A 12,510-nucleotide genomic window follows, 5' to 3' on the forward strand; every position below is an offset into this window, starting at 1 on the left:
AGAATTCCCTCCGTTAGCTCTCCTATAGCTGCAAGTAGCCACATAACAATAGTTATGTGCTAACAGAGCATCAGTACATGTTCGTTCATTCATTCGGCTTAAAGCATTGGTGAAATAAAGACACAATGCCTTATTTAGAGGCTTTATTGCCTATGCCCTGCTCGGATCAAGTGATCTAAATATCTTCCGAAGGACGCTGACTTTCGCCAAACTGTTCTCGGTGAATAGATAAACGTATTTCATGCCAGAAATAAGGTCAAGGTTTTAAGATAACGGAGTTCCCCTTTAAATTGTCTTTCCCCAAAATACAAGTCAGACCTGGCCATCAAGATCCACAATGCTCCTCTAACTACTCCTAGATTTGTGACAAGGGGAAGTGGGGCCCTTTTCAATAGGTCCCCCATCTTATGGAACACTTTTCCCAATGAAATCAGGCACACCAAGTCTAAGCTACCTTCAAATCCCTCCTTAAAACTTTCTTCTTTGAGAAAGCCATTGGCAATGTCTGATATAGTTATCATACATTTTATTATTGTTTTTTGTGAAAATCCAGTCAAATCCTTCATGTAAAAAAGATTGTGACATTGTTTATTATGATATTGCTTTTATAAAAATGTAATACTGAATTTAACAATTCACTACAGGCAAGCATCTGTATCAAATTTAAATGTTTGACTTCTATAACAGAGAGCACTGCTAAGGTTAAGAGATTTATGATTGGCAAGACTGGTAAATGTGGTATTTATAATCATTCAGCAAGAAAGAGAATAACCAGAAGAAGCTTGATAATTATCTATATATAGATTAAGTATATACTGTCTGAGCCTGTGTCCAATAATCATGTATTCATCAGGAACATTAGTTCATATTCTGAGTGTCAATATCGCAGGATAAAGACACCCCATTCACACCCTAAATTCACCTCAATAAGACTGGTGCCAACGCAGAAGGCTCCAAAATCAAAATGTGCTATCTGATAATGTTTCTGGCAATAGACTGCATACGAGAGAGCACAAACCCTGAAATACAGTTTTCTAAAGTTTGAAGAAAAGTTTCTTTTCAAGAAAAATGTGAATAAAATAATAATGCTTATTATGCCTAACTATTTAAAAAAAAAAAATTTTTTTTTAAATTTTTCTCCGAATTAAAATAGTACAAAGTTACGAACAGTTAAAGCTGAGAAATATTGTTGTTTTTGGAAGTATATATGTTCTTCTTCAATTGATGGCAATGACATATTTTCAAAAGGTTGTGGGATGGTAAAAAGAAATGTGGTAAAATCTCACAATTAGTATCTTGTTTGGGAATAAAAGGAACACCCTTGAAAATCTGACTGTCAAATCAAAAGACTTTTGATTCCAGTTCAGATCAAAAGTTAATTTTCAAGCAAAGGTGTCGTTCCTTCAGTCCTTCTCTAAAAACAGACCAATTCAACCACATAACCTCAGTGACCAGGGACACAAGTGTGTTAGGTGTGATGCAAAAAAAACCTAGAAAAAGCAAGCATTTTAAATGTAAAGTGATCTTTATAATGCATATTTTTGTGGATTATATAAGATATTACTATATCACAACACAACAAAGGGAGGAAGGAGTTTTGGAGTGTAGGTCCTATTTGCTTTAATTAGCAAGAGGATATTGTTTCTTAACAGAAACTCATCTGTGATGTCAGAAAACTTAACACTGTTACTATGGACTCATTTCTCAGTAGTTTTTATTACTAACTGTGTTCCAAATGTGGTTGTCAGCTTGTTCAATAGATAGTGTTCCAATTACAGATATCTTTTAGACTGACTATACCATTGTTGCTATCATATTCAGCGTCCTAACAATTGGTATGCCCCATAATATTCTCCCTTGCTGAAGTTTAGAGGATAAACAATCTGCATCCTTGTTCTCTTGTTCAGTTCAGTTGTTCTCCCGTTTACCTTCTCTTGCTCTGTAGCAAGCCCTCTTTGCAGAGATTAAATTACACAAAAAATCTAGCATGTTGAAATGTAAGAGGTTTTAAACAAATTTCCTTAGGGAAATTTGCTATTCAAACAAATGTGACAAAAAACATTGTGTAGAAATGTAACTTTTATCTGAATTTTAGAAACTTCTACCAAAATACATGACTAATATTTCTGTATCATTATCTTATACTGTATTTGGTTTTACAACACTTTTGTGCTAAGACTGCTTTTTTTTTGGGGATGTAATCATGAATTTAGCCCATATTTTGTCTATGAAGTTGATGTTGATTACAACCTGTCTGATTATCTGGCTGCAAAAAATTGGACTTTCAGAATTGAAGTCACGCTTTCATTGAACTTTGATCACATCTTAGTCCATTGTACACTTCAACATGGCAATCATTAATATTTAGAAACATCTGGTTTAGTAAAAAAAATGTATAAAATTGAAGTGCTATGCAGAGTAATAAAAAGGCAGATAGTTGATCATCCACCTTTGTGTCCTCGGCCTCAGGCCCCATCTGCAGGCAGGCAAAAGGGGCAATAGGTCTACCTGTAATAACCATAAGCTGTCAGTAATTTTATAGATGGGCAAGTGCTCAACATTAGTTTAACTCAATACAGAATTGACTGCGGTGGGAGACCACAATGTGAGAGATGGAGCAGAGGAGGGAAGAGGGGAGGGAGGAAGAAGACGACAGTCCAAGTGAGATAAATGGAGATAGATAGAAGGAGGTGACCACAGAGGGAGCGAAAATGTATGACTATGTCAGAAACAGAAAAGAAGAGGACAATGAGAAAGAAATAGAGGAAGGCAGGCTGGGATTGAGAGCGACTTGTCAGTATTGGCTATCTGCACAATATATTGCCTGCTGCAGGTGTTGCAGATGTTCGATAATGTAGTTTAAGGAATACATTATTTTTACAATATGACCGTCACTCTCATAAATGCCATGGAGTCCATGAGGTCTAGATTGGAATAAGAACAGTCTCCTGCTAAACATTGTTTGGAAGTATTTTTTTTTCCACCATAGAAGGTAAAGTAACTAACAAAGATAAGGGCGTTTATCACTTTTGCACAGATTAGCTATTTTTCTCTGGAAAAATAAAGTACTAGCTTTATCCACCTGCGAGTATGCCACCCAAATGAGCCAAGGAGAAATCACAAAAAAATATTGTGTGTCCAACATCATCTGAATTCCTTTCTTTTTTGACACAGTCAGCTTCAGGAGGCAGTTTGTCTAAGGTTTTTAAATTGTCATCACAGAGGCTGCAAGACCATCCGTGTTGCTTTGGGAGAGGGGCTCCAGGAGCACACAATGGAAGTAACTCATATCATAACAATGTACAAATTAATTTATTCAAGGGAAAACAGACAATACTAAAGGTTAAGATTTTCTGAACAAAATATATGCTAAAAAGCATTGTTCATTTTATTATTACACCTGTCATTACTACAGTATACCTTTGTAATCAAAAGTTAATAATATAAAGAAAACAAAAGGTTGGCATCAATAGTGGTTAGTGGTGAAGCTGAAAATACTGTAACTAATTAACTAAGAAACAGTATTTTCTAAGAATTGTGTCATTTCAACTTTATTTTTGAGGGGGGAAAAACTGTAACACTGTAAACTAACTGAGAAGGAGGAAGGTATTCATAAGACATAGACAGAAGATTAATGCAAGTAAACTGTCAAAGCCAAATGGTTTGTATATTATTGGGTGAAGGAAGACAAAAAAGAAAAAAGGTAAGAAAGAATAAAGCTGACCACTTCACGCGCTTCACCCCACTCACACACATTCATACAGCACGTCTTAAGATTCATAACTACGTGCTTTTCTAATTATTCATACACACATTCATACCCCCAATGATACACTGGGGGGGCAACATGGGGTTCAGTGTCTTGCCCAAGGACGCTTCGACATGTAGCCCGGGGAAGCCAGAGTCGAACCACCGACCTTCCGATTGGTGGGTGACTGCTCTTCCTCCTGAGCTACAGCCGCCCTGTTTAGAAGTAGGCTTTGAAGAAAGAAGCTGCCAAATGTGCCAAGGTGGAGTCAAGTAAAAAGTTACTACCAGCATTGGCAACATGGCCTTTATCTGCAGCTGCAGACACACAGGCCAGGCAAGGCCGAGTGGAAGGCCAGGCCGGGTGTGTGAAAGCGTGTGAGAAAGAGAGAGAGAGAGAGGAAGGAAGTTTCACCTGATCTGAACCCTGCATTAGCCTCACAGCTATCAACCACTGGTGTCTGCCGACATCTGAATGCTGCCGCGTTTGTTTACTATCGCTCGATGACTTCATTCCCTTCTTCGCCCCCTCAGGGCCTCAGTGGAGACTGACCAGAGCTAACCCAGACACGCACACTTACACACACAGCTGATAAATTATGTAATACAAGCACTTTGAGAGTAGAGAGATAGCTCAGCTCTGGAGTGATTTTTTTCACTGATGCAGGAGCTGAACATACTAATGATAACAGCAGCAAACATACACATATACAAACTGTAGTGTGTGTGTGTGAATGTATAAAAGTGGCATATTAATCAAACTCATAACCACACTGCGCGCACATTGCATGCTAGCCCGCTTGGCTCTATGTTTAGTTTAATTAACTAATAGGGGTCACCAGAGAGCAGCCTGCTGGGTTATGAGTAAACGTGGCTGAGTCAGTCCATCAGGGCAGTTTTGCAAAAGCTTGCAGATGTCTGTCCCAGCGATCCCTTCATGCTGAAAGTAAAACTTATGTTTCTGTTAACCACCCCAGCCTCTTAGTCAAAGTCAAAGCAAATTTTATTGTCAATCAAGTGTTACAACATTACATTGCAAGCAGACCGAAATTGCGTTTATCTAACTCCGAGGTGCATGAGAAACAGACGTTCGCTGCCATCTTAGAGCCATCTCTAAGCTATCAACCCAGCTTGAGCTGCAAGTTAAGGCTTTGACAAATCGGGGAGGAGGCCCAGTCCTATGTGTGCTCTGTCTAACATTGCCAGAGGAAATGTCAAATGGGGACTAAGCACATCTGAGAGAAAATGGAAGAATGAGAAATTTGCTGCAACAGTCTAAAAATCAATCTATCAATTTTAATTAACCCGATAATTGCGCTTAATAAAACATTTTAAAAATAAAAAAAAACGTGTCTCAAAGCTTTGGAGAATTCATCCAGAGGGCATAATAAATGAGAAAAAGGTTCTTGTGTGCAACACTGAGGGCCATCTATTAACAGAAATGCATTACTATATTCATAATTGATTCCATAAGTGTAGAATCAGAGCAGTAAAGAATTATTATGTTTTTTCATGACCTTAGAACAAGCAGTTTACATCCCCAGTGAGATGACCTATTTGCCCTTCTGCAATTATGCACTGCTAAATTATTATAGAAGCGCAGAAGGAACAAACCAAACAATGGCTATAGAATGAGCTTCTTATTTTTCATGGCCCCTAGTTTGGGGGTATTGAGTTGGCACTTTTGGCTGGTAAGCATCACTACATGCTAAAAACTGAAGATTAAAGTGCCCTATTAAAAACTAAATGAACAAAAGTCATTGCTAATTTGGACATATAAAATACAAAAATATCATTATTTATTTAGATATTTAGCACTCCCATAAGTAGAAATCATAAGGGGGTGGAGTGATATGTGCCCACTGCCATCCTGGAAAACACAGTGAATTGTACCCCTCTCAATATATCGATGTTATTCAACTTAATCTACATGAATGCATTTGAAGTACTGCCTCTGATTTGCTCCATAATGAAAATCTAACCCAATTCATTGGCTTTAGCTCAGTTAAGAAGTGTTGCTTTTCCCATCCCTGTATATAATGTGTGTTCAGTGTGTATCTATTTCGTAAGCAGTCAGGTTAGGTGACATATCAGAGAAACTTTTCAGAGCACCAAAATCTCCAAGTAAGTGAATCGTCCCAAGTAATATAAAAGGCAGTTCAATAAGGTTTTCCTGGGGAAGGAGAAAAGTCAAAATTAAACTGTTTCATAATGATGTCATCAGGAGAAAGCAACAAAGAGAACATCTGGGGGCTGGGACAGATAGGGACATCCGGCTCAGTATTACAATATATGAACCCCTTCAATTTAAATAATGTCATTGCACCACTGTCCTCTGCACTGAACATGGCATATGTGCCACGTGCAATATTTTTTTAGAAAACCTAAAAGGCAGACAGACATATTTTTAAAATGCATGTATATTCATGTATTTCCTTCCAATAAATAGTTGTTGTTCTTTTGTACGAGTTAAGTAAAGAATACAGTTATTGGTCAGAGTAAATATAATAGTGGCATAACCACAAAGAGGGTAAGAAATATTTTGCTGGCAGCAATTATTAGTATGACAAATAATTGTTTCCTAAAATATCATAGTCATGACATCCCTATTGTGTACACAAAAAAGTCCTGTTAACAAGAGAGTCTCCTGTTGCCATATTAAGAAAGGGGAGTCTGATCAAACCAAGAAGATAGCAGAGTATAATCTGACATGATAAGCCCAAAAAACTCTGGCTGCCTCGTCCAAATAACAACACTGTGAACTAAGTTTTTAAATAATTTCAACACTGGCTGTAGTTTGTAAAAAAATTAAAATTGCAGAGGTCAAAAACCATATGAATTTGCCAATCTATGCATCCACTCATGATCGTTTAGCTGATCTTCAGGACTGTGTAGGAGTGACACCACACAATACACCCATCACTCCTCCCATCCTTAGCCTTATGTCACTTTCATTACATATTGAATTTACAGTAATTTCCTATTTTACACTTGTAATTAGCATTCATGTTGACATTTAATTTGATTTTATCTTGGAACTGAACGGAGTGAAACTTGGTTTAGTGACTTTGCACACTTATAGACAACAACAATCAGACAGTTCCACTTCTCCTGTTACCTTGGGGGAGGAACTGCACCTAGGTGTTTCTGAACACAAGGTTGTTTCTGTGGAGTTGCTGTCCTCACTCAACCTCCAAAGATGGTTACCAATGATCTCCTCTTAGCCTCTGATAGCGGACTTGTTTCTGTGCTTGTCCTGTTGGATCTCAGTGCTGCATTTGATACGATCGATCACAGCATTCTGTTACAGAGACTTGAACATGTTGAACAGGAGAGATCATGTTTCTCCAGTTTTAGCTTCTCTTCATTGGCTTCCTGTTAAATTCAGAATAGAATTTAAGATTCTTCTCCTCACATATAAAGCTCTTAATGACCGCGCTCCATCATATCTTAAAGATCTCATTGTAAGATATTTTCCTAACAGAGCACTTCGAGTTTCTAAAAGTAGAATGGGAGGCAGAGTTTTTCAGTTTTTCAGGCCCCTCTCTTATGGAATAAGCTGCCAGTAAATGTCCGGGAAGCAGACACCCTTTCCACTTTTAAGATTAGGCTTAAAACTTTCCTTTTTGATAAAGCTTATAGTTAGGGATGGCTCAGGTGATCCTGAAACATCCCATAGTGAAGCTGCTATAGGTTTAGACTGCTGGGGGACCTCATCTGTCATACCTTTCCTCACTTCTCTCTCTTTTTCCCCTGTTTAATTTCTCAAATGATATTATGTTCATCTGACATTATTGTGGTTATTAACTTGTGTTTCCCTGTTCCAACAGGTATCCTTTGAATGGTGTTTTTTCCCCCCTCTTTTCTGTATTCTCAAACCCCAGCTGGTCGAGGCGGATGTCCACCCTTCCTGAGTCTGGTTCTGCCAGAGGTTTCTTCCTGTTAAAAGGGAGTCGTTCCTTTCCACAGTCGCCACAGGCATGCTCAGGACGGGAGATTGGACTGAAGACAAGTTTCGGTGCAATATGTTGGTTTCCTTACCTAGGATATTGTTTTTTGAATTGGCTCTATGTGAATGAATTGGATTATTTTGAAATTAATTAATTGGATTTCATTGGATTATGATTACAATGAATTGAACTCCAATTAGCTTGAATTGGACTATATTATTTAAGTGCCTTGAGATGATAATTGCTGTAATTTGGCGCTATATAAATAAAACTAAATTGAATTTAATTGAATTCATCACCAATAACCAGCATCACCTTTTCTTGCTCCAATATCCCTTTCTCATCATCATCAGTCACAAATCTTAGTGGAAAAATGGACCCCCAACTCACCTTTAAATCCCATATCAACCATCTCTGCAAGACCTCCTTTTATCACCTCCGAAACATCTCACAACTCCGTCCCATTCTCTCCCTCTCAGATGCTGAAAAGCTCGTCCATGCCTTTATCTCCTCCAGACTGGACTATCATAATGCACTTCTCATTGGGATCCCTAGCAAGCAAACATGAGCACATCACCCCCCATTCTCCACTTACTGCACTGGCTTCCTGTCTCCACCAGAATTGAGTACAAGGTTTCCCTCCTCACACACCAATGCTTCTATGGACATCAGGACCATGGGAGATAGGGCATTCTGTGCTGTTGCCCCACGCATGTGGAATGCCCTCCCTGACACCCTGAAGGCACCACAGCCCATTGACTCTTTTAAAAGGGGCCTTAAGACATTTCTTTTTAGCAAAACACATGGTCTCCACTCTTAGATGTCTGCCAAATTCTTTATACTTTTATACTGAACTGCTTACTTGTTTTTATTTCTTCTTTTTAAACTGGAGCCCTTTGAGGTCTTGCAATGTACAGGGCACTACAAATGTATTATTATTATTACTGTATTATCTTAGTTTAAATCATGCCATCAGGTTGAATTGAGTTTGATGGAAGCAGCACGGTCCACTCTGCCGCTTGAATATTATTGAAACTATTGTCATGTTTTGCATTTTTTGTCATGTTTTATGTTTGAAATTTATGTCTAGTCTTTAGTTTTGCCATGTCTTCACCTTTTTCCTCAGGTTCCTCTGGTCTGGTCACCAGCTCCACTCCCTTCACCTGTGTTTCATTATCATCAGCCGCACTCACTCACCTATCACCTTTCATAGTATTTACTTTCCCAGTTCATGTTCATTGTCAGATCCTCAACGTCATTCATGTTTGAATAAGGTTTGTACTTGTTACTGTCAATGTACATGTCAGGTTATTTTTGGTTAATGTTCAAGTCAAGTAGTTCATCATAGTCAGGTTTCTGTTTGTTCCTAAAGTTTTGTATTGTTAGCTTAGGTTTTTGTATTCCAGCTTTGCCACATTTTTTTGTTACAGATCTTTGGAATAAATCAAGTTTTTAAAATTTTTTTATTTGTTTATTTTTACTATAAATCTGCATTTGGGTCCCTCTTTCCTCACCTCCACACCACAACTGACATGGTATGACAACTATAGAATCATGTGTTTTTCTTCAGTGACAAAGCAGGCATGTTCATGCAGTGAATTTATTTATTTATTTTCAAAATCGGACAAAGTTAGTTATAGTTTCAGAACTTGATCCTTATCATACAGACTTTACAATATCAAATCACTCTTGTTAAAAATGGGTAAAAAGTGGGTCTTAAGATTATAAAATGCTTATGTAAAATGGTAAATATCACATAAATAATTAATCCTTCAATTGCAACACCTACCAGCTGATGAGGCCTTGCTACCAAAATACTACAAGCTTTTCAAAAACATTAACTGAAGCAAGTATCTGGTAAATGTGTACTAAGCAAGAAAATATGATAAATCATTGTGCTCACCAAGTAAAACCTGAAACCATAAATGATTAAAAAAAAGCTTTGTGGTTTATGGTGCACAAGTTATAAATAGTTAAAAAACACAATGCAATTAATTATAAATGCAAACTTACGCAATCTATGCAAACTTCTGATCAGATACTGATCACAGTGTCAGCTTATTTTATGACAAAGGTTTATAGTTTGATTCACATTCACATAAACAGACAGACACACATACAGCAGCGTCTATTATCAGCATTTACCTTTGAAGGCGTTCGTGACTGGTAAATCAGTCTCCTGCATGCTGCTCCTTCCCACGCTCCGCCAGGTGTTGCAGATGCTGTTATGGATGCCGATAGACCAACCTTAACTGGTCCTAGCCGTGGCGGCTGGGGGGAGGGAGGGTGGCCGAGAGGAAGGGGAGACACCTGCCAGTCTCACTGCCATCTTTCTTCATCAACGGCCCATGTAATGGAATTAAAGGCTGCTGTCTGTCAAACCCTGCAGTGGGTGAGTGTCCCTCCTCAGCTTTTTTCTTATCACCCCTGTCGTAATACTGCCCTGATAACCACCCTGTATCAGGAGTTTAGGTGCCTTCTGAAAGTGAAATACTACTGAGATGGATAAGAGGAAGAGGAGCCCAAATAACACAGATGATTTGTTTAGGATGTGGGAGAGAAGGATAGAGTATGCACTGTAGGTGTAACTGATCTGAACTCTCTTCAGGCTTGTCTTTTATACTTTGCCCGAACCAATATGTTGTCTTCAATTCTTCTTACTTCTTTGCTCGCATATTAACTCTTTATTTAATTTTCTTCTACTGTATTTGGTGCTGTTGTTGAAGTCCAAAGTTCAGCACAAGCTATGCTGGCTCTGCAGCTAGAGAAAAGAGAGAAATACACAGACAGAGGGAGCAGCTCAGTGAATAAAATCATGAGATACTGAAAACAAGAATAGCAGATACAATCAGGCAAAACATGAGTAAGGCAAATTACTGGCCTGCAATGACCAGCTGAGAAAAGTCCATAAATAAAAAGCAAGTCCACATACACCCACAATCCCCATTTACTCACACACACACACACTGCAGTGCGTGTCTGAGTTTGGATAGCCGGTGGGTGGTTGGCTGGCATGGCCTCCTTTAGTTCCTCTTACCCACTAGGTTCTTACATGAAAGGGAAAAGTTTTCTGAGAGCCTGTGACCCTGTTTCACAGAGCAGGGGAAATATAGCGCATCATGTCAGTGTGCCACTTTGAAGTCTGTCTGATAAACGGGGCTGGAGGAGGCTACAGCTCAGGCAACAACAAAACTTTATTTACATTTCAAAAGTGCAAAGTACTGTTTTTTGTGTCTGGGAAAGGAATAAAATTCAAAAAAAGAATTGTGAGAAAAAGGAGGGGGTGGGTAGCATTGGAGGAAGAGCAATTGTGGAAAAAAAGTCAAATAAAACTACTTTATCTTGATATTGCAACATTGAAAAGAGGAATAGAGTGTGACATGAAAAGAAAGGAAATCACAGAGGAGGAAAATTTGTGTTAAAGCATAAAGAAGGGAGACAACCCACATGAAGGGGAGCAACAAGCAAGTGCAACAAAAACTGAGAAGGAATAAAATGGAAAATACCAAAGAGACAAACATAAAATAACCCAAAATTAAACATAAGTTAAAGAAACATAGGCTCAAAAAAGTTGAAGAGATGAAATGATAGAGAAATCGTGAAGGACAGAAGGAATTCGTTGGTCAAAATTCTTTCTGAAAAGCCAAGAGATAATTTTGAATGTCATAAAATGGAGGCAAAGAGGCTTTAAGAGATGGTGTTGTAATTTTGGTTGTAGGCTAAAAGAGTTGCAGCCTTAACTGAGTCTGTTTAACAAGAGGTTTCATTTGTAGAACTTGGGTTAGATAACTGGTGTTTGTTTTCTTGCCAAGTCAGTTTTTTGTTGTTGTTTTTTAAGTACAACAAAATAACACAATTTTATAGTTAAATAAAAGATGTAAACAAAGGAAAGTGGTTTTAATATGTATGTCACGAGTGTGATCCACTACTTGTTACATTTTGGTTCTGTTATGCATTGTGTATTTGGTTTAAGTCGCATGTTTATTTATATTTTGTTTTTGTTACAGTTGCGTTTAATATGATTTCAGTTCTTGCAGGTATTGTCTTTTTCTGTTAACAAGTAAGTGGATCCACCTGTTGGCTGACTGCCGCGCCAGCCAATCAGGTGCTGGGACTGTCGCCTAGATTGTTTTTAAGGAGGCCAGGTAGCCAGAATAACAGAGAGGGAAAAAGATACGCAGCAGGAGCGTTTGGTCGGCGCGGACAATAGTGTTGGGAACTTCGACTCTTTTGGCTGAATCGGATCATTTACTCTCGACAGTAAATTGAACGAATGTTTGAACAAATCATTTCGTTCATTTTTCCAGCAGGTGGCGCTGTAGCCCTACTGTGGGCGTTGCACAAAATGACCACCGTTCTAAACACTTAACACTGAAGGAAACATTGTTTGCTTAAGCTGAGCTGACAAAGTACAAAACACAAAATGCCACAAACAAATCAAACAATGTGAAAACCTGGGAAAGCAAATACACAATAAGGTGACTTGTGTCTGTATCCTCCCTGCCATAGTTGTTTAAAGCCCAACACTGACTCAGTAGCTGTCACGTGACAAATTAACGAACGAGAACTATCGTTCAGCCCTGTGACGTGACAGCTGGTAGAGACCAAGTGAATGTAAAACTCACATTGATTTTGACAATTAGTAACACAATTAAGTGAGAAAAAAACGTAACAATAAGTTCCCTAAACTGTTACATAGTGCATTTATTGTGTCTTATTATTATTATTATTTTATGGTAGAGTATAACACAAAATCAATATGTTGATATAATTTTCAAAAGTATCTATTCACATTATTAAATTATCATTTATC

The 12,510-nt window shown here is 38.1% G+C and overlaps 1 protein-coding gene across 3 annotated transcripts in view; it reads right to left on the reverse strand.

Annotated features, from left to right (window-relative positions):
• Window positions 1-12,510, reverse strand: part of LOC140316885 (low-density lipoprotein receptor class A domain-containing protein 4-like) — a 360,196-nt gene that overhangs the window by 237,454 nt on the left and 110,232 nt on the right. For 2 of the 3 annotated variants that reach the window (XM_072394937.1, XM_072394938.1), the window contains one exon: window positions 9,843-10,458. The exons of the other annotated variant lie outside the window; for it this stretch is intronic. In XM_072394937.1, the coding sequence (XP_072251038.1) occupies window positions 9,843-9,882 (40 nt within the window). In that variant the 5' untranslated portion in view covers window positions 9,883-10,458. The remainder of the gene's footprint in view (window positions 1-9,842; window positions 10,459-12,510) is intronic. 3 annotated transcript variants of the gene reach the window in all.

The sequence above is a fragment of the Leuresthes tenuis genome, unplaced genomic scaffold, assembly GCF_036924035.1.
Source record: "Leuresthes tenuis unplaced genomic scaffold, fLeuTen1.0.hap1 SCAF_10, whole genome shotgun sequence".
NCBI classification, from domain to species: domain Eukaryota; kingdom Metazoa; phylum Chordata; class Actinopteri; order Atheriniformes; family Atherinopsidae; genus Leuresthes; species Leuresthes tenuis.